Here is a 22194-nt window from a genome sequence, read left to right on the forward strand (position 1 = left end):
AGCCATAAAGGTTGGAACTTAACTGTTTTTAACGGAGGTTTTTAGGAAGTGAAATTCTGCAGCGCTATTACATTCTGCGCTCTTCCCCCTTTTTCTGCTCCTATAAAATTGCAGCACACACGTGTACTTGTGCAGATTTGATGGCATTTCAGCTGACATAGCTGTCAGGTCTCTGAAACCACTCTGAGAAGAAGATTAGAAAGGAGAAAGTGAAGTGCTTTTCGAGAGTAATTTATGGACTTCTGAAATGTTTGTTACCAGAACTGGCCCAACATGAGCCCTACCAAGGTTGCCTCTGTACATGACAGAGGGGACATTATTGCCTGTCTGGAGAGCCTGGTGGCTGCCCTCAGTGGCAGGTTGTACAACCTGAGGGAAGAGAAGCAGACCTGGGAGCTCTTTGGAGGGCGGAAGCTGGAATTGGCTCTCCAGGATTAACTGCCTGTAGTTCCCTCCCCTGACTAGCTTTTCATAAAACCATAAGAATATCCCTACTGGATCAGGCTGAAGCAGGCCTCTAGTCCAGCATCCTGTTCTCAGATTGGCCAACCAGATGCTGCAATGGGAGACCTGCCAGCAGGACCTGAGAGTGCAGCGGCACTCTCCCCACTTGTGGTTCCCAGTAACAGGTATTTAGAGGCATACTGCCTCTGACAGTGGAGGGATCTAGAGTCTGACCTCCCAGACCCCCAGTTCAAGCCCTACAGTCCATGATAAGCTCAGGACAGGAAAGGCTCACCTTTCCAGAACACCGCTACTGCTTTGCCTTTGTTCATAGGGACTCAGCTCAGAAGTGCTATGGTCTGTTCTCTGCATGTGCTTTGCTTCTGGGAGGATTTTGCTCTCTGTACTGTCTAGAAGGCTGAGTCTTAAAGACCATTTAGGCCATTGTGTCTGTGTTTTTTACTTAACGTTTACTTGGCGCTAAAAGCTCCTGACCTGGGATTAGCAGCTGAGAGGAAGCATCCTTGAGCACGTTCGACTGGCACTAATTTGGGTGCGTTTGTTTTCTCTAAAGGCTTCTGGGTTATTATAGAGTGGAGGGGGAAAGGAGTTGTGCAAGGTGCCTGAACTAGACAGGTGCATTAACAGCACAGTGGGAAAGAGAGTCTTGTCGAGTCTTTTTATTGTTGCATTTCACACTGTACTTGACCTTGGCAATACTTAGAGCACAGCTTTTGAGTAAAAGAGCTGGCTGGCTATTTTGCGTTCCTTGCTGTCTCGAGCGGTATTAAACTTGCCGCTAATTGGTGTGAGCTGAACCTCTTTTATTTGCAGGTTGCAATGTACATTAGCTTGGGAACAGTTAAACAAGAGCTGGTTTTCTGTGGACACCCCCCTTGCTTTCTTCACACATTCGTACAGATATGCTAGTAACTTGCATAAGACAGATGACATAAGAATAGAGATGCATATGTGAGCATTGTTGGGAAAGTGATGTCCTGAGTAGTTTACGGCATCTAATTTTATTTTGATTGCTTTGTTGTCTATAAGGGTACATTTATTCTAACTTTATCAGAGACTCTGGGATAGAAATAAGTACCGTATTTTTGCTCTATAAGACGCACTTTTTCCCTCCTAAAAAGTAAGGGGAAATGTGTTCGTCTTATGGAGCGAATGCAGGCTGCGCAGCTATCCCAGAAGCCAGAACAGCAAGAGGAATCGCTGCTTTTACTGTGCACGGTTCCCTCTTGCTGTTCTGGCTTCTGGGATTCAGAATATTTTTTTTCTTGTTTCCCTCCTCCAAAAACTTGGTGCGTCTTATAGAGCAAAAAATATGGTATATTGAAGGGTCCGTATAGTGAGGGCTGCTCTTAGGGCGCTCCCAGGAAGTTGCCCTTTGGTAGCATTTTTAGGGGTATTGCAGTTGGAAAGGTCAGCCTCCCCAGTGACATTTTGGTTGCTCAGTTGCAATGAGAGAATGGTGGTCCTGGCGCTGTATAAGAGCAGTCAGAAACACAAGGAATACTAGCCCTGAATAGGTGAGGCTACACATGATACTGTAACTCCATCCAGTATTGTATGTCACAAGAGTGCACAGTGCAGTTTGGCCATGCTTGGCAAAGCTACATACAACTGAGGCTGGCATGCTGCCTTTGGGGCAGTAACTGGGTCAAGCACGGTGTACTCTCTGCCAACCCATTGGCTCCTGGTTTCCAATTCTAAATGCCCCACCAACACTTTGCTGCTCTGACAACCCACCCCAGTCAAGCTGGCCACATGTTTCATGCTTGCTTCCTTCTCAGCTCCACTCTGAAAAAGAGTGCTGTCCCTCAAACCCCAAGCAACTTTTGACTTCTCACCATTCCACTCTCTGCCAGTTGTGCTGCTTGCTCAAATGTTTCCAGTTTCACCTCTTAAGTCCCACTCCACGTCTCATTGTATCCTTGTGATACAATTGCCCTCTAAAGTTGCCACTCATACTCTGATTGTGCAGCTAGAATTGTTGTTCCCTCTCCTGCCAACATAACCTACATGGGAGCTTATCTAATGGGTCCCAATTAGGAGAGTGAATAGAAATGTCCTTAAAAGTCTGCTTTTGCTGTTGAAATAAATTCAGCAGAGTGCATGCTTTCAAACATTTTTATCAACATTTTAGCATCTGAGTTTTTATTTTCCCTCTCTAATTAAGGTTGTGTTTTTATTTCTGGACATTTCATTAGGTTCAGTTATCTCTCCCCATTTGCTTTTAACAGCCAGAACGCATTTCAGGAGAGCAGTATGGAATTCATTCTGATGTTTGGAGCCTAGGGATTTCCTTCATGGAGGTAGGTGCCTTTATATGTTTGTTTTTCAACTATATAAAAAGAACACAATTGGGCTTTGATTCCTGATTCATGCAGGTTTGGGTGTTTTTAAAGAGATCCTGCATATGAAATTTTTGCATGGGGGAAATAATGTGTGAGCTAAGTAATCCATGTTGATACTCAAGCCACAAAGGATCAATCCCTTCCTCCCTTCTTTTGAGGGAGAGGCATCCTGTGGAATGGGGGCTACTAGAGGACCAGGCATCAGCATGGATAGCCCAGCTCGCACACCATTTGGGAAGCTAATGGGAGTACAGGGATATTCTTTGTGAGGGATTTGTAAACCTGTGAACTGGGACTAAGATTACAAAGTGACTGCACTTTGGAGCATCCTTTTGCATGTTGAATAGTATTTAACAACCATTGTTTAGTCTCTGTGTTTTATTTAGAAAGGATTTGTTCTTCAGAAAGAAGTTTCTCTTGAGGTTTTTATCTTGAGGTTGGAAAGACCCCATACTGACTACATCATCTTATAGCCTATGGATGGGATTTAATGTTGTGCTAAAGCCATTGTTCTATCAACCCAAGCTTTTCTGCTTGCCAGAGGGAACTGTTTTCCCCATCCTCTCCCTGCACTGTTATGCGTAGGAAGCAGTGGGGGTTTGGGGGGGGGGTTGAGGGAGTGCAAGAGGAGCCCCATTGCACCAGTACAACATCTTAGTTGAATCTAGCCCATAGAATGAAATTAGATTTCAGTTCTGCCTCTATTGTTGTTCCATGCCTGCAACTTGGGTTGCCAAATGTTAGGTTGGGCATGCCTCGCAGGTAAGTGAAATGGACCACTCCAGTGCCAGATAACTGGAGGGTGCAGGAAATGGGTGCTCAGCTCATGCCTAGCTTGGTCAGGCCAAAGACATGGGCCAGGTTTCTGTAACATTTTGAGGTATTGCTGTTGCAGTTAAGAGTGTTCATCTGAAGTTTTTTGGGCATGATGAGTAAAATTTGTATATCCTGGCCATCATTAATATGCTTTATGACCTGGGTGGTAATCTACTCTTAGCTGCAACTGCAATTATAATGTGGATAATTCAGAATGTTACAAAACCTGGCCTATGGCATTGGCTTGACCTGAACCTCCATCCCATGTGTTAAGCTCATTTCTTATCTTGACATACCACACATAGTTGTTATGATAAAATGGGAGGGCCCCTTTCTGCTTCCTGTTGCTAACACTGCACGATGATTTCAGATAAGTAATCTGCTCCCCCCACAACTAAATGTTTGAGTCCTATAGTGGGGATAGTTAAACTTAACACCAGAGAGCTTGTGCAAAGAGCCCTGGGCCTGGGTAGTGCCATCTCTTTGCACAGGGAGGGTCTGCTCATTGCCTCTTCTTGAACAAACTTCCTTTCCTCTTCTTTGCCTTCTGCTTGCTTTTCTCTCCTGAGTCAGAAGCATGGAACAATTTGTCTCTGTGTGCTTTGTTAATTGGTGTGTCATCTGCTCCTCTGAGACCTCTCCTCAACATGATCGTTGTTTTATTGAAGTGGTTTGAGTGATGTGTTAAATGAGGAGAGCAAGGGAAAATGGCTTTAGAAAGGTGAAGGTGATGCTCCAGGAAGCCATGCAAGGTCATTGCCATTAAAGTCACACTGTCTGTTGACACTGGGGTGGGCCAGGGAGCATTTGGAGAGGACAGCTGGAGTTTATGTTGGAATTTCCAAACATCCCTTTTGAGCCAGACTTTGTGTCATTGAGCTAGTGTGTTCCTTAGATCCCTTGGGTAATAAAGCTAAAGAGGTTTTCTCTGCACTTTTATTCAGAAAAAGAAAGGATGGCAGAGCTTAGAAATGTGTCAGAGTCCTTGATCCCACGTGCATCCAGTGGGTTGAGTCATGAGATTGAGGCATTCTGTGGAAGCAGGTGCACTCTCTTCTGAACAATTACTTCATGTGTGTCAGGACTGAGATCTAATATTGAAAGTTTCTGGGGTAACCAGGAAAACTGCTGGTCCTAGTTTGGGCAACAATCTATACCAACCTTCCCCCACCTGGTGCCCTGCAAATGTTTGGACCGCAACTCCCAATGGCTGTGCTGCCTGAGGCTAATGAGAGTTGTAGTCCAAAACATCTGGAGGGCACCAGATAGAGGATGGCTGATATTCTTCTGGATGGCAATAGACTACTTCTATACTGTAGATTCATTAGTCATATGGTAGGGTAATAAAAAGAGAATTGAGACATGTGAGGCCATTTGTTCTGAGCAGCTAATGCATTCTGCTCACTACTAACAGGTCCTAAAAAAGGCTACTCTTTGCATCGTTGTGTAGGGGAAAAGAGCCCAGCCTGACAGCAGTGCAGTAATGCTTCAGAACCTGCTTGAACTCTGTTGTCAACCTGAAATTTATTTTAGTCTTCTAAGCTTGGAGCAAAATGTGTGGATCTGCCTGCTACCAAGTCAGACTATTTATCCATTTTGCTCAGTATTGTGTACCCTAAACTACCCTTCATGTTTATATTCTCAGTTTTTTAAAAGTGTGTGTAATTGGGTTGCTTCCATTTTGAAGGAAAAGAAGTTGCAGGACGCAATTGTATCTTAAATCTACTTTATTTTGAAGGGGAGGGGGTAGTAAACAGTAAACGGCAAATAGGCCTTATGCAGGTTTTGACCCAGAGAATATCTGAGAAAAATCAGTGGAAGAGAGAAGGAAGCTTAGAATGTGTTACGTTACAGATGTAGATACATGAGAAAGCTATAGTTCAGTGGTAGAGCATGTGCTTTGCTTGTCAAAGGTCCCAGGTTCAGTTGCTGGCACTGCTAGGACTGGGAAGAAACATTTGTTTGTCAGAGCCTTTGGAAAGCTGCTGCCAGGCTGAGTAAATGGTACTTGGCTGAATGGACCAATTGTTTGACATGGTATTAGGCAGCATCATATGATCAAACCTCCCTAAGCTACAGTTCACTCTGACAAGCCCACAGTAGGAGGACTTCTGGTTTGGAAGGTATTAATTCCTTGGAGAGGCAAGTCCTGGCCCAGTACAGGTTGAAAATTAAGCCTTTCACAATTTATTTCCCAATAAATCCTACTACTGTTACTAGCCATGATGGCTGTGTACTGTCTCTGCTATCAGAAGCAACATCCCTCTGAATGGCTGTTGCTGGGGAGCACAAGTGGGGAGAGCTTTTTTGCACTCAGGTTCTCCCTGGGGCATCTGGGTGGCCACTGAAGGAACAGAATGCCAGACACCAGTCTGCTCCAGCTAGACTTTTCTTATACCCTTAACGTTAGTTTGGGGAAGGCTGCTTTATCTCCATGGGAAATGTTTTGGTGGAAGTGGCTGGCCTTTCTTGAAATGTTCTTGCTTCGAAAACTGAAGCATGAGGATTGGTGGGTTTCCCCCCTTTCCTGGTACTATTAAAAAAGATAAATTGGACAGCAACGAGCGAGGCATGAGGCATCTCTTGGGACCTAGTTATGAGTCCTGTAATATTGTGCTGGGGCCACTGTTGTCTCCTCTGTGTTGTAAAACCTCCCCAGAGCTTTTTGCAACGATTGTTAAGGGTGTTTTGTTTGAGCTTCTTCCCCATGCTGACATTTCTGTCTGGTCACCAAAAAGTGGCATTTTTCTAGTACATACCATGCAGGCGCAAGGTGACATAACAGCTTATGGTCTCACACTGAAAAGTGTTATACAAATCATTATTATTAGTTATCTTCAGCATTGTTATGAATAACAGTATATTCTAGGAATGGCCTTGTGTCCATCACTGGCTCTCCATTTCTTAAAACAATGCAACCCTCAGTATTGCAGTGGTAGATCACATGTTTTGCATGCAGAAGGTCCCATATTCAATTTACAGGTAACACTGGGAAATACTCCTTCCCAAAACCCTAGAGAGCCACTGACCATTAGTGTAGGTCATTCCCAAACTTGGGTCTCCAGTTGTTTTTGGACTACAATTCCCATCATCCCTGACCACCAATCTTGCCAGCTAAAGGTGATGGGAGTTGTAGTCCAAAAACAGCTGTACTGTGGCAGTACTGAGCTAGATGGGCCAATTGGTCTGATTCGGTATAAGGCAACTTCATATGGTCCTAGGTCCTGCTACTTTGTCGCAGGGCCCTGGTCCCAATGTGCATCACACTTGCTGCTAGATTCATTATGCCCAGGGCCCTAAGCTACTGAAGGTAATGGGGCCCTTTATATGTCCAGCTATCCTTTGCCAACAACAAATTGTCACTGTTTTTTGTGTTGAATATATGCTATATGGTAACTTATGGACCTAATAGTTATCTAAAACCATTTTATTTGTTTTTTATCTTATATTTTGGAAATGTACATCCGTTTTTTCCCCCTTTAAATTTTTTTTGGGGGCCTCAAGAGAATGGGCCCTAAGCTATAGCTTGTTTAGCTTATACGTAAATCCGGCACTGGTTATGCCCACCTTTCAGATTTCCAGTGCCAGGCAAAGAGAGCTTGCACTGTAGAGATGTGGTCCTATCTGCTTCCATAGAAAGTCATGGCCAAGTGTTTGCTTTCAGTTCACTGCTGGAAATTCAAGCTGGCTTGTAACTCCCCTTTTAATTCTGTGTCTGCTTCTGCAAGATAGAAGGTCAGTATTAACTAATCCCATTTAGAGTGGCATTATTTCCCCATTCTTTCTTTGAAGATTTTAAGTAGTTGTTAATTGAACACATTAGATGGATCTGGGCACATTTCAGTACCTACGGTATGATTTGTTTTAAATTGCTTTAACTATTTTCCATGCCACATTTCCAACCTTCCTTAGACTTTTTTTTTTTTAAAAAAACCAAACACTATTTTATAACCAACTATCCAAGGAACCAGATAGTGATTTGATGGCTGCAAGTCACTCCATTATGGTAACAAGCAGACCAAAACAATTGAGTTACAGCTTTAAATATATATATTAATAATATAAGCTGTTGGTGCCTTGTGCCTCAAGAGAAATCTCTTAGTTCACATCAGCCTTTGCCGACCTGGTGCCCTCTGGACGACAACTCCAATCAGCCCCAGCCAACACAGCTGTGCTTGCTGAAGCAGATGGGAGTTGTAAACATCTGGAGGGCACTGGATTACCAAAAGCTAGTCTATGTCCCACCCACAGAGCTGCTCAAACAGATCTCCAGAGCCTCTGAGTCTTTTATTATCCTTCCAGGACCTTCTCTCCCTGACCCCAGCTCCTTTCTCATCCATATGCAGTTGCTGCTGACTCCAGTTCTGACTGTCCGATTTCCGAATTAATACTATGCACGTCCACAAAACCACCTTGATAGGCAAAGGCACTCAAAGGGTATCTTCTCCAGAAGTGATATTAAAATCTCCAGAACCTGTTTCTTGAGAGAGAAATAGTGTCTTCTGAATGGGAACTTTGTTTTGATGCCAGATTTTGCATGTGTTAGGTAAGAATGAACACAAGCTCTGCTGGAAGCAGAATGGACTGTGCCTTTCTGTTTAGGCTGCTAACAGTGGAGAAGGTTGTTTTGTAGAGCTGGTACTTTCTCCATATGATGCTCTGAGCTGATCTGACAGCTGGCAAAGAAAAGAAAACATCATTTCTTTCTCTTTTACAGTCAATTGTTTTGTATTACTTTGAATTATTGAAGGGCATATCTCTTACTTATTGAGTTAATGCAGGTGGCCCCCTGTTGTTCCTTTGGACTATTTCTGGATACACAAGCTAACTTTTTGGTCTTTATTGGGTATTGTTGTTTGCTAGTTTGCTTTGCTTTGCTTTTTACCACCATTGATCATGCCTCCCCAGCCTGGAAATCTAGTTTCTTCTTATTTATGTAGAGGTGAACTGCCCGCAGCAGGGGTAGCCAGCATGGTGCCCTCCAGGTGTTTTGGACTACAACTCCCATCCTCTTTGATCACTTGTCATGCTGAGTGGGGCTGGTGGGAGTCATAGTCCAGACCATCTAGAGAGCACCATGTTGGCCAACCCCGGGCTACAATAACAATACAAACGATGGCATATAAAATGACATTAAACTATTGATTAAAAATTATCTTCAGTGAACCTTGGTGTCCTCTTAAGAAAATCTTAGAGGAAATGAGCAACTCCTTCTGGAAGTAGTTTTTCTCATGCTTAGTAGCAAAATTAGACTTCTCTGAAGTATGCATAAAGAATGGGGGGGGGCCGAGCTCTGTTTCAAAAAAATTGAGACGGAGACAGTTGCAGATGAGTAAAGCTTTTAGATATTAGAAGTGGACCTGATAGACATGTAGCTTGTGTGTTCTTTGTCTGTGGTAATTGAAGTTAGGGGAAATTTTAAGGGTGAATTCTGCGCCTTGCTAGGCAGATGCAGACTTGCAAGTTTTGTTCATGTATACTGAGTGTGTAAATTTTACTGAATGTGTTGTTGTCTTACCTTTTGTTAAACTCTTGCTCTGTTTGTTGACAGGTTAAAAAATAAGCAAATCCAACATAAAATATTATAAAACTCTCTACATTTAAACATAAAAGTTGTTTGGGATTTGCATGGCTCTGTAACTGTTGTCATGAGAAGTTTTACATTGCTCGGTTACTCGTGAATCTCAAGAGGAAGACTATTGCAGAGCTAGCTTCTCTGTTTGCCTTTATCTAGGCTTGCCACACAGATGGTAGGCTAAAGAGGGCGCTCTTGGTTGACCATGGAGACTCTGTAGAGGCGGAGGGGAGGCTGTTGAGCTATGTAGAGGTCAAGTCATGTAGGATTTGGCAGCTGAAAACCAGCCCTTTTAAAACATTCAGGTTGACTATAGAACTGTAGTTTCCACTGGTTCCATGTACACTGGTCTTGGAGATGTGCACACTGGGAGACAGGCTGATGCATATGGACCAATTGAATTTTGTAATCAGTGGTGTGTGTGTGTGTGTGTGTGTGTGTGTGTGTGTGTGTGTAAGAGACAGACCATTCTAGTTCTTCCCTTGTGATTTTTGCCAAACAAAGGTCGTCTGTTGAAAGCAACTTCTCCATTGTCACAACGAAAGCTGATGTCCAGCATTTGTGGTGGTTTTCGTGGGGGTAGAATTGGAAGTAAAGGTTCCACTGCCCAAGGCCTGGGTCATGAATTAATAATTGCCTCCTCTGTGGCGGGTGAGGCCCATCAGCAAAGCTGGGAACGAAGAAGTTGCCTTGCAGAGTGCTATCAATCACCCAGTGACCATAACTTCTAGTAATTAGTGTATTTTATGGGCCTCTGCTTCCAAGGCTTGGAAGCGCATATGCTCCAGTCACAGTGAAACTTAGCCAGAGTAATATTCCAGAATGATTTATCCGCTTGCTGCGCTGGGAGGTAACCCTATATTAGGGGAAGATTGTGAACTAAGCTGCAATAAAGTGTAAGTTTAGGTAAAGTTTGCCCAGGTTGAGACCTCAATGCATCATTTCTTTTCCGGCATTCATTGCTCGGCGACAGTAGGCAGGCTTTGTGCCGAGGAAATAAATAACGCAATTATGTGAACAGAGAGGTGTACAAGCAGTGAAAGAAATATGTATGTGGTCTTCCTACAAATCCATCTCTAAACAAAACTCGGATTCTGAAACTCAACTAATTAGCCATCTTTATTGCTACTCAAGCTCCTTTTTTTGTTACAGAAGTGCCTAAGGCAAACCAGCGTACAAAGAGACTAGCACCCTGCTCTTGGCAGTCCTATCCTGCCAAATCTGCAGCAGGCTGGGAGCTCAAGCCCCATCTCCCCTCACACTCTCCCCCAATAAGAAAAGCTGGGAGAGTTGGGAAGGAGCAGAACTGGGGTGGCACGTTCTGTTTCATCACCTCTGCACCTCCAAAGCCTCTCTTACCTGAGTCTTGAGGCAGCCCCTGCAAAAAGTGGCTGTGACAGCAGCAGGTTCTGGTGAGATCTCACAAGATCTTGGCAGAAGCCACTTCTGCCACCGCTTCTCAGCCAGGGGCAGAAGGGGTGTCGCCTCTTGGTGTTCCACTGCCTGATGCAGCTACCTCAGCCCGCCTCATGGGCAGGCTGGCTCTGAGCAGGACTATGTCTGATTTGCCAGCAGGACCTTGCACTTTACAATTCCATTTCTTTGCATTTCCACATCATTTATTATTTCTACAGCACCATCAGTGCGCCTGGCGCTAGACAGAGTGCTAGAGGATGGCTTTCTGCTCCAGGTTGCTTACAATCTCAAATACGACTCGGGGGCAGATAGACAAAGGGGAGGGAAGTAGAAGCAGAACTAAACATGGACACTACAAAAGGCTGTGAGAAGTGCAGCACTGCAAGAACAGGGAGCTGGTTTAGACTGGCCTTTGAGCTAATCCTGAAGAGCTTTTCTTACGTTGTTCTGTGGCTCTCCAGATGTTTATAGACTATACATCTCATCATCGCTGACCTTTGGCCATTGAGATTGGCGCTAATGGGAATTGGAGTCCAAAACAACTGGAGAACTACTGGGGGAGTGGGCTATGCAGAGCACCAAAGCCTCAGCCTGCAGACACCAGGAATTCCTCTCCAGGACTTGAATTAAACACACTGATTTCAACTTGCCAGCCAAACTTGAAGCTGTAGGTCTCTCATCTCAGGTAGATCCCAGGCTTTACATCAGGAACATCCTTTTCAAAAACGGAGCATCCGTACCTAAAGTAATTGGGTGGTGGGTGTATTCAGAATTTAGCAGCACTGGATGATTCTTTTTTATTTATAAGGCTTTAGTGAAAGTAAATTAAACTTGGGGTTTAATCTCTTTTGTCTGGAGGTCCCAGAGGGCATGTTTCTTGCTTGGTCTGGTGGCCTTTCTCCCTAGCCTAGGTGCAGCCTCCAACAGACGTGTCATTTCATCTGTCTCTGTTACTCGGGCTCATGGCCCTCTGCAGGGGTCGCACATTCCACAAGTTATCAGCTAATGGTCTCGTACATTAAAAATGGAAGCTTCCTCCGCTCAGTGGCCTTGCCTTGCTTTGTTTCTAAGCCCCAGACACTTTGGAGTGCAGCTGCGAACTATAGGCAGAAGATTAAATTAATTTGTAACTCTCCCCCCCTTTTTTTCTTTTGGACCTGTGTTACTAAATCCTTCTCATTTAATTGAAACCCTATTTCAAGGTGGTTTGCGTCTCTTGTTCTTTGTTGCCAATTTAACCTCCAAAGCACTTTAACATGAGTAAATTGCGGTTATATCCTCCTGGATTCTTTTTTAAACTGAGCAATAAGAGGACAGTGGAATTGGTATAGGTAGGAAGGAAAAACGATAGGGCTGCTTCTTGCAGTATTTAATATTTATCAGGGTCTTTGTCAGTAGAATGTTAAGGCGATTTTAAACCTTGAATCTAGAAATCTACAAATTGGTCTCGGAAATGAAATCTTACCATGTGAGTTTCAGGTAATCCAGTTGTTATGTCTGGGTTTGTTTGGTCTGTTGTTGTTTTTTAAAAAAAGTTTCCAATGTCTGAATGTTCCAAACTGTCGGCTGCTTTCCTCTAAATTGAGGGTTTAACTGCAGTGCACAATCTAAATGCAAAATCTTGAGATGGAAATTTAATTGTGTAAAATGTGCACAAAGTAATTAAGAACAAATTTTAGAACATTTCAGACTATAAAGTTCTTCTTTAGCTCGATCACAAGCAGTATCGTAAGTGCTTATTTTCAATTTGCAGTTATGCTGAGAAACATGGAATGCAACTAAATAAAGCCATCCTGTGCTCTTCAGTATAACTGTAAATTAAAAAGCCAAACAAACTTGCAAGTCGCACAGAGTAATTTAAAGAAGGGTGGGCAGGAGACTTTATAGCATCATTGTCCTTAAAAACAATATTCAGCATGCCCTTGCCTCCGTGGCTTTCTGCTTACATTAGTGTCAGGACTCAAGCCTGCAGTGGATCTTGAACTCACCATTTGAGGGATGTTAAGCTGGGATTTAATGAGTACATTGCCACCCAGAACTAGTCAAAGGTGGAATTGCAACAAGACCACCTTGGGGTACCTCTTGCTGCCAGTAGACCAGAGGCAGGTGAGGCTCCCAGACCTCTGAAAAAATGTTGACGGCCGGCTTGCTTGTATATGAATGTATGAAGCTGCATTATATTGCATCAGATCATTGGTCCATCCAGTTCAGCATTGTCTCCTCCACCAGCCACACCTCTCCAGAGTGTCAAGCTGAGGCACGTCTTTCTCGGCCATGCTTCCCTAGGATGCTGGAGATTGAACTTAGCTCTTCGTGAAATGCAAAATGTGTTCTCTAACACTGAACTGCTGTTGCATGTGTTCCTCTAAGTGCCCCTCAGTCTGTGCCTTCCCCCAGCAGCCGAATGCACCTTGGAAGGTCGTTATAACTGAAGGTATGTTGAAAGTTTCATGGTAGGATGGAAAGATGTGTATTCTGATTTGACCCCTCCTGAAGAAATCCACAGCAATTTTTTTATTAAGAAAAAAACAATCTAAAAGCAGTTACAGTTAAAACAGTCAAAAACCAGTTAAAAACATGATCTCATCCAGTGATCTCAGGGTTGCCAGGAACAGTATCCTTCAGACATCACATGCCTGGGTAAAGAAGAATGTTTTCAAGTTCTTTGTAAAATTCAGTACTGATGGAGACAGATACACCTCACCAGGCTTTGTGTAAATAGGAAGTCACCACTGAAAAGCAGCATGAGGTACCTATTATACCAGGGGTGTGGCCTTCCATCTGTTGTTGGACTACAGTCCCATCATCTGTGACCATTGGCGATGTTGCCTGGGACTGATGAGGGTTGGAGTCCAACAGCTACTGGGCTGGCAGGGGGACAGGTGCCCCATCCTTGGTTTATACTATTCTGTGAATATTAAAGCTTTTAGTGTTACCTCCTTTCACTGTTCTTAATCATGGACATAACAAACTACTTCACACTTATCTTTCTCATTCAGTTCTCCTAGCAAGTCACTGAGGCATCATGTCCTGATTTAGAGATGCATTTGAATCTTAGAAGCTGCCTTATACAGAATCAGCCCAGTGCTGTCTATTCCCACTGGTGTTGGCTCTCCAAGGAGTTAGGTTGAGAGAGATCTTTTCCGGCCCTGCCACCCACCAGCGAGTGCAAGTGGTTGAATCTGGGGCCTTATGCATGCAAATCACATGCTCCACTACTGAGCATAGCTCCTTTGCAAGATGGGCAGGGCAGCCCCAGCTGCATAAGAGATGGCTTAGGGGTGGTCATATTTGGGTGATGGGGGTGACAAGGAAGCTGATCATATTGTTAAGAGGTGGATGTTCTGGTACGTTGGAGAGCATGCTGGAACTGCACAGGAGTGGTACCTCAGAGCCACTGTGACGTTGCAGTGGATCAGATACTGTGGTGTAGCAGCTTGAGGATGGCAAAATTTAATCTCCTACCCGTTGCATATGTTTTAGGGCTGTTAGAAATGTACTTGCATCTACAGAGCTCACTTGGTCACTGTCCGCTTTCCATAACTCCAAGATTTGTCTCAGCTCAGCATGCTCAGGGGTCTTGCATTTCAGGAATAAAATTACTAAGGCAGGGCTTGGTTTTGTTTTGTTTGTCCTTTGCAGGGAATGCTTGGCATTTTGTCAAATGTGTCCTTTACTTTTCTGCATAATCCACAGAATGTGCAGTCTAGACCTCTTCATAGGACCACCTTGAGCATGTGGCTGCTGCAAGGAGGAGCTATGGGAAGCCAGTGTGTTCAGAAGTGACATTTTGGATGAAAATGTAGTAGTCGATGAATTTAAATAAGCAAGCATGTTGGATAATCGAGATTCAAATAAGGAGGGTTCCACTGTGTTGAGGCACCGATCTATTAACTTGTCAAGCCGGGAGGATTCAAAAGCTAAGAGGGCTAATGGGAATATGTTCCCAAAACTGCGATGGAACGGGTTGACTTTTCTGATTGACTGTCTTAAGTTGTGTGCTTTTATCTTTTCAATTTTCCTCTCGGGATTATATATCATTTTATGTCCAAATGGCTTCTGTTGTATGGAGGCAATTCTCCTGTTGGCAAAGCCCTAATCTGTTTGTTTTCATGGTTGGGTTTTGTTTTGTGTGTTTTTTGGCTTCTATGCTTTAGCTGTTGGCCTATTTATAAATCTAAATCTACATACAGAGGTCATTGGTTGGTTGAACTTAAAACCATTTTACTCAGTAAATTTAATTAAGAAAATACAGTGCAACTCATAAGCAAATGAGTTTTTTCCTAGTTTTAAACCAAACCATCCTCTTGAGTGCTGATTGCCTTGCTCGACCCCTGGTGATACTGAAACAGGCAAAATTAAAAAGGACATTAAAGCTTCATTAAATCTGAAACACATTTAGTACAGTGACATATCTGCAGGCTATTTCGGGGAAGATTACAGGCTCTTTTGTGAGTTTCTTAATTTATAATACCTTGACAATCTTGGAGAGGGGGGAGGACTCTGCTTAGCCCAGTAGAACAATGGTTCTTGAATTGGGTTTCTTGCTGCTTGGGTGCTGCTCCCTCTTCACAGTTGAAGCAAATCCCAACAGAGGGGCTTGTGTTTAAAATAAATAAATTATAGTCAAGACTTGTTTGCATTCTATATGCAAAATTAACAATTTCTATACTGATGAAACCCAATTCTGTATTCAAAATAAATTATATTTGCATAAATGTACTTAATTTATATAAGCATGCCTCTTTTGTATTAATTTGCATAACATATAAGGGTCTTGCTTTTGTGCTGGATGTTGAACTGCATTTTGTGTGCAGTCATGTTCACTCTTCTGGCAAGCAACTTTTAGACCAAAAATATCATTTTTATGAGGGTGCTGGTTTTGAATTCTTACTCGCCGTGTATCCAAAGGATTAGTGCAGACTGCAACGTAGTATGCTTCCTCTTTTAAAACAACCCTTTAAGGCAATCTAGAAAAAGAGTGGTTTTGCCAAAGCCATCTAATGGACTGTATGTGCTTTCCCACATCCAACACCCTAACTGCTACTCTACACAAACCCAGTGAGCATCTGTGGAAGAGCATCAGTGAAGTATTTTGTTGTGAAAAATGAGGAGTCAAAACCACCCTGGCTTGGAATGGTGAGGCCTGGGCGGAGGAGCTGCATGAGCTGCTCTGGGCCTTGTGCATCCTTTTTGGAGTGACAACGTATGGCCTCTGAAAGGACCGAAAAGACTCAGAGCCCCACAGAACTGGGCTGTGCCTGAGTGGCCCACAGGGAGGGAGCAATCACTTCTCTTGGATTTGGTACCCTTTGACACCATTTAAGGGCCCTTCAATCCTTAGAGCCATGGTGGAACGACAAACTCTTCCCCGTGGCTTATGAATGACGTGAAGATTTTAATCCATGTTACCTACAGTGGGCAGAGACCCAAAGGCTGGTGCTCCTTCCTTGTTGGTTAAAGTGGAACACGATGCTGTGGTCTCATGAGGGTTGCATTTCAAAACCAGAAAGGGCCTCAGTTACAGCTTCCGCTCTTGACACTCTTCACATCAACACAATACATTTAAAGCATTATTGTCCCACTTTAACAGTCATGACTTCCCCCAAAGAATCCTGGGAGGCCCAGTTTGTTAGCATTACTGAGAATTGTTAGGAGAGCCCCCACTCACAGCTACAATTCCCAGCACCCTTAACAAACTATAGTGCACAGGAATCATTCATTTTGAGTGGGGGGTGGGAGCCATGGCTGTTAAAGTGGGACAACGATGTTTCAATGTATTGTGAGAATATGACCAGTGTCCATACTCTGGCGTCTTGGGTGCTTTCTCCATACTATTCTCTTCACACTGTTTTCTCTCTTCATCCAAATACATTGAATTAGGATTGGGAGTATCAGAGGTGGGCAGGGTTGGTGGGTGGGTAGGCCGCCAGATGTATTAACAGACCTCTTCTTCTGTGTGATTGTCTGTTCTAAATATAGCTGTTCTCCATGTTTAGAGGTTATTTTTGCTTCAGCGTCTCCTCGTTCTATCTCTGTCCATTTTACATGCAATGCTGTACTGATTTTTTTAGTTATTCTCCCCCCTCTTCTTCCTCTCTCTTCCCCCCCTCCTTTTCCTCAACCCCTAATGCAAATCTCTCTAACTAGACAAATATTATTTCCTTTCCCAGCTTGCTCTCGGGAGGTTCCCGTATCCTCAGGTAAGAATGTTCATTATCACTGACTGCCACTGTGGCGTTCATTCCTATGTATGAAGTTGCAGAGAGCGATTGTGAGCCTTGCAACCAGGTTCATATAAATCTGCCCTGTTAAATCTAACAGTAATATCTGCAGAATTGTCCAAAACTGCCATTGATCTCATTCTGTTTTTAAACTCCAAGTTTATTTGACATATTTGAGGCTATTAAATGCTATTAAATGAGTTCAGCAGTGTGTTGTGGAGTGGGGGGTATAAAGCCTTGCATCACTCCAGTTTTTTGGACAGAATGATTAGAACTTTTAAATGCAAATCTTAATGGGGGGGAGATGTGGGGTGTCTGTGGTTAAACTGACTTGATACAGGGTGGGGGAAGTGTTGACTGAAGCTGGGATCTTTAAAAGTATGAGTTTATTTTAAATAAATTGCAACATGCTGTTGGGAAAGGGATACTGCTGCTAATGCAATACTAATCCCAGCAATTGTCTATGGCAATTACTGATGCCAGATGAACCCCAACAACTAGGCTAATGGCCACTGTCTAGGTAGGCTAGTGACTGAGAGCCAGACTCCTGGTCATACTGCCTTCTGATATTTAGGTAGTGGAGATGTTCCTGCACGTTAGCAATTCATGTGAGAAAAAAATTCAGTGTAAACCTCTTTTTAAGTGGCAGTCTTCACTCCAGTCCGCATCTGCATCTGCATTGGAACTGGTTTCAATAGGTTTTACACATTCCTTGTTTTATACTTGTAACTGTTATATTTTATTGTATTATATTATTACATTAATTATGTTATATATTAGTTTTATTATTGTGTATTTTATTGTGGTGACCCACTCTAGGACCTTGTGGTGAAGGGCTGATAAGACATCTAATAAGATAAATAAGCAGAGTGATCATATTGCTGCCTGTGCCGCAGGTGAAAAAAAGGTGATGTCTTAGCAATCACAAAGTGATCTGAAAAAGGAGCTCTTCTCCACATAGATCATAAGACCTGTGCCTAAGGCTCATCTGACTATTGATGTGCAATGTTGTATGAGTATAATGCAAATACCTACATGCTATGTGTATTTCTGAAGCATTCAACCCATCATCGTGTTGCTGACTAACCCTTGTTCAGAAGTTGATTTGTTTAAAAGGGCTTTGGTGATACTATGATTCACTATGTGTTGAGCCATTCATGACTCTGTGTATGTCCAACATGGAGTGTCTAAAAAGTTTTCACTTGGTGCTGGAAAAATCTGGTGAACCTACCCTTTTTTGACCTGCCAATACATCTGGGGCCTTGTTCTCATTGGGGTGGTAAAACTATGTCAGTCCTGAACCATATCAGACTACAGACATGGGGGGCGGGTGTGCCTGCTCTTCTGTTCAGTTTACATAGAAAGCAGCATGTCTGGGAGATGTTGAAGACAAAGGGTCTAGTCTTTCCATGTAGGTTTGTTTGCTTAATGTGGAGGAAATTTTTTGGATAGAAGAGTATTCAGATTTTCCACTTCAACGAGAACCAGGCCTTGGTTGCTTACTAAATGGTAGAACCTACCACCCTGCTACTTTCTTATGTCCCCAAACCAAGATCTCCTCTCTTGTCTTGGACTAGAAGACCCTCAGGGTCCCTCCCTTCTAACTCTACAATTCTATTATCTTAACTTGAGTCAAAACCAATAATACAACACCTGAACTCAGGCGGGAAATATCCTTAGACTTCCCTGGAAACTATTGTTAAGGCACTGCTGTTTGAGAAGCTGTGAGCCGCCGCTCCCCCCCCCCCAATAGCGTATACGCTTGTTGAATATACTCTATAAAAATATCAAAAGGAGAAGAGAAAGTCTCCAGTACGCTAGTCAGCTGTCCCTTTCTGGCTGTATTTCTTTGCAAATACCTGTCATGACAAATGGATGACAGGAGTTCAAGGTGTGGGAGGAAGACCTGCTGTTATTCTTGCTGGAAAAGTGTTGAAGGATTATGTCCTTGTCCTTGAAGAATTATGCCCATGCAGCAATATGAGTTATTTGGAGTGTTCTTCCTCATTTTTAATTATTTATTTATTTTGGCTGTTTTGTTTCATGGACATGGGGTAGAAATCACCCACAACATCACCTGTATATTCTGCATCAAAATGGATGGGGGCTGTGTGCAATCAGTTGGGATCTCTTACACAGCTCTGAGTCATTTTAGTGATCCACGTGCAGGACCCATTCCCTGGTGGATTGTACCCATTTTTCCTAAAGTCTTGGTTGATACAGGCCAAAGTGCCTGGAGGCATGTCTGATTTAAAGCTGGTGTTGGTCTGTGCTCTTTAAGCATCTATTAACTTGCTATTATTATGCAAATAACACATTCTAATTTATGCATGGTTAGATTATGCAGATGCCTCACCACCGTGGTTATTGAATAATAGAAAGAGATTTTGTCTTTTCCTTGTGTTTAGGAGCACTTATTTACTTTTTAAAAAAACAACAACAACTTCTTCTTAACCATTTTATGGACTTTAAAAGAGTCAGCAGATGCACCATCTGTTCTTCTTAAACTGGTGGTGGCCGAGAAATATTTAAACAGGTGGTGGTCTGATCCTGGAGCAAATCATGCAGCAAAGCTACATCTCGCCTAACCATAGCAACATGAAGTATGATCCTGTGGACCCAAACCCAGCCCATGGTGCAGCAATTCGCAGGGAGGGTGCCAGGGGAAAGCAAGTTGCTGTGCACATTATGTCAGCTAGATGCCCAGCTATCTCAGAAATAGTCTCCAGAAATAAATATATATGTAGAAACAGCTGTGGGGGAGGAATGAATGTTCAGAAGTGTATTTGTTGCAGGTGCATAGCAAAAAGTGGTTAACATGAAAACGTATGAAAATCAGTTGATCATGGAGGAAGCATGGAACATATTTGCCTGTTTCACCCTTCCACTAATGCATTTTGATAGTTATTATAAGTAATTCCTAAGTTAACCCCCTCTGACAAACAACATAGTTGTTTCAACATATCAGCATATATTTCCGACTCCCAAGATTGCCTTCAAATCATTTGAATTCTGCCTTCTGGGTTAGTGTAAGCCACTGAAACATTTCACTCAAAGAAGCAGAATTGGCCCCCCAGACCAATAATGCTGGTCATCCCTGCTTAAATTCCTGACTTTGCAGAAATTCCACTATGGGTTATCTATAAGGTCAGCCATTCCTTGTCACCATTTTTTCAGGCCATCATGCTTTCAGGCCATATATCCTTCTGCTATATTTTGTTGCATTGTGTGTATGTGTTGTCTTCTCAGTTCCTCCCAGATTGGGGCAGGAGGACTGAGAGGCATTTTGGGATCAGTATGGACGTTGTAAATTGGGAATCTTGTCTTCCTTCACTGAAAGCAAAACACCTGGAGGCATAACAGCCTGTGCGAAATGTGGAACAGCTCCTGCTGGTTGCAACAGGGGACTTGCAAAAAAAAAAAAAAAAGTTTCCTAGTGAGTGTTTCCTACTGAATTTTTTTTATCTTATGTACAATATTCTTATAGATGCGAAACAACTGCTTATGCAAGTCACATGAGAAGCTTGTAAGTGCTTTCAGGACTTTGGTTTTGATGAATGGTGAATGTTATTTGTGTTTTTCATTTGCAGTTCACTTGCAAATGTGTCAATTTGCAGAGAAAACGTTTAAATATTGTGATAATTAGACCAGCCACTGCTGTTACCAGGTGTTTACACAAACAAACTCTCGGGTTTGATCAATCCAGCAAATTCTTGATTCACTTAATGTTTTTATTAACTTACTATTGTGATGATAACCACTTATTTGCTGTTTAGGGGGCAGAAATCTCTAAGAAGCTATAGAGTACAATCTCTTAGAAACATGAAATCCTTTTCAAAGCCTGAGGTATTTTCTATCAAAAGAAATAATTTAAAGGAATGTTCTTATCTTGATGTATGTATAAATATCTACAAAAACTGGGGTGAAGTTCATGACTTTAAGCCAACACTCCATGACAATAAATGACTTTTTCTGTGAGTTCAAACATTAAACCAAAATACTTTCTTCCAAGTTAGTCGTCCCCCCAAAAAAAAACCCAACAACAACTGCATTTAGATGTATGTTTGTGTATATCTGTGAGTCTTTAAAAAGTTCTAAATACCTTAATGCTGATTTGGAGGCATTTTCTGATTTTGTGTGGAAAGAATTCTCGAACTGAAATACAGTGCAGTACAGTTTCTTCTTCCAGATATTCAGCTTGCCCTGATTTAAACAGAAGGCAGAGACATGCTTAACAGTACAAAAATGCAGAGAAATGCAGGCAGCTGCCACTGTCAAGTAGTCACTGCTAGTGTTCCAAGTTAGGGGCAGCAAGGAGAAGTCCACTGCAAAAGTGTTCTAAGGCAACACTTGAAAACTGAAGGATTCTGAGAAATGTATTTAAACTAGTCCTCCTGGATCTGGCTAAAACCCCTTTTACCTATTTTTGGATACACTTGCAGATCTTTGTTAATAAATTACATCAAAATGACTTGAAGTTTGGAAGGGGGGTGCTCCCCCCTCCTATTCTAAAAAAAATAAAAATCTGAGCAAATAGTGCCCCTGGTATTGTAAAGCTTTGAATGTTTTCACACCCCATTAATTTATTACTTCTCCTTCTTCATCTTTAAATTTCATTTCCCCCCCTCCCCCCTCAAAAAAATCCAGCTCCCTGCTGCTTGTGAGATTTCCATCTTGTTGTTAATTTTCTCTGCTCCATATGGAGCACCAGACATTTCACCTGGAGGCTGTACTAGATTTTTCTGTAGTGATCGTGCTTCCGGAGGGCAGAACTGTCATTTCAGGTTCCTGGTGCATCTGTCTGTGCCAGCCTTCTTTCTCCTCTCCCCCCACCCCCACCCCTTTTCACTGGCACAGGAGAGTGTGAATAACAAATTGGGCGCACCTGAGATTTGGAGTGTGTGTGTGTGTGTGTGCACACGTGTGTGTGTTGAATCTGTGCAACTTGCAAGCAGATTACTTTAGGGCTGAGAGGATCTAAGCAGTTCTTGATGTGGCCAAGTTTGTGCACTCACCTTCTGCTTGGGCTTGGCTTGAGGAATGCAACCCTGAACACAGGCAAGCGTTGGAGGTGGGAGGGAGGGAGGAGAGAGAGAGAGAGAGGAGTAAATATTTCATCCTGCCTTGTCATTGATTAGAAAAGAGCCTTTAATTTCATCTCACCCCATGTTGCGATTAATTTGCATTCTTTGTCAGAAGTTAATGGAGTTTTTTATGGTTCAGTCTGAAATCCTTGAAGACATCAGTGAGTTGATCTGATGTTTATACAACCGCCAGCAGAATTTTTTTTTGCCTTTGATTGATGGTGAGCTTGATGTTTATTCCAAACGGCTTTTAAAGCTGTTTTTAAGAA

The 22194-nt window shown here is 42.8% G+C and overlaps 1 protein-coding gene across 7 annotated transcripts in view; it reads left to right on the forward strand.

Moving 5' to 3' along the window:
* The window catches only part of MAP2K5 (mitogen-activated protein kinase kinase 5), a 129713-nt gene that overhangs the window by 62948 nt on the left and 44571 nt on the right, over positions 1-22194 (forward strand). For 5 of the 7 annotated variants that reach the window (XR_014002172.1, XR_014002174.1, XM_081171222.1 and 2 more), the window contains exons 16-17: positions 2697-2768; positions 16791-16820. Coding sequence is in view for 4 of the 7 variants with exons in the window: in XM_081171222.1 (XP_081027348.1) it covers positions 2697-2768; positions 16791-16820 (102 nt within the window). In the remaining 3 variants the exon portion in view is untranslated. The remainder of the gene's footprint in view (positions 1-2696; positions 2769-16790; positions 16821-22194) is intronic. The other 2 variants (XR_014002173.1, XM_081171223.1) reach the window with 1 other exon arrangement.

This window comes from Podarcis bocagei, assembly GCF_964188305.1.
Source record: "Podarcis bocagei genome assembly, chromosome: 14".
Taxonomy (NCBI): domain Eukaryota; kingdom Metazoa; phylum Chordata; class Lepidosauria; order Squamata; family Lacertidae; genus Podarcis; species Podarcis bocagei.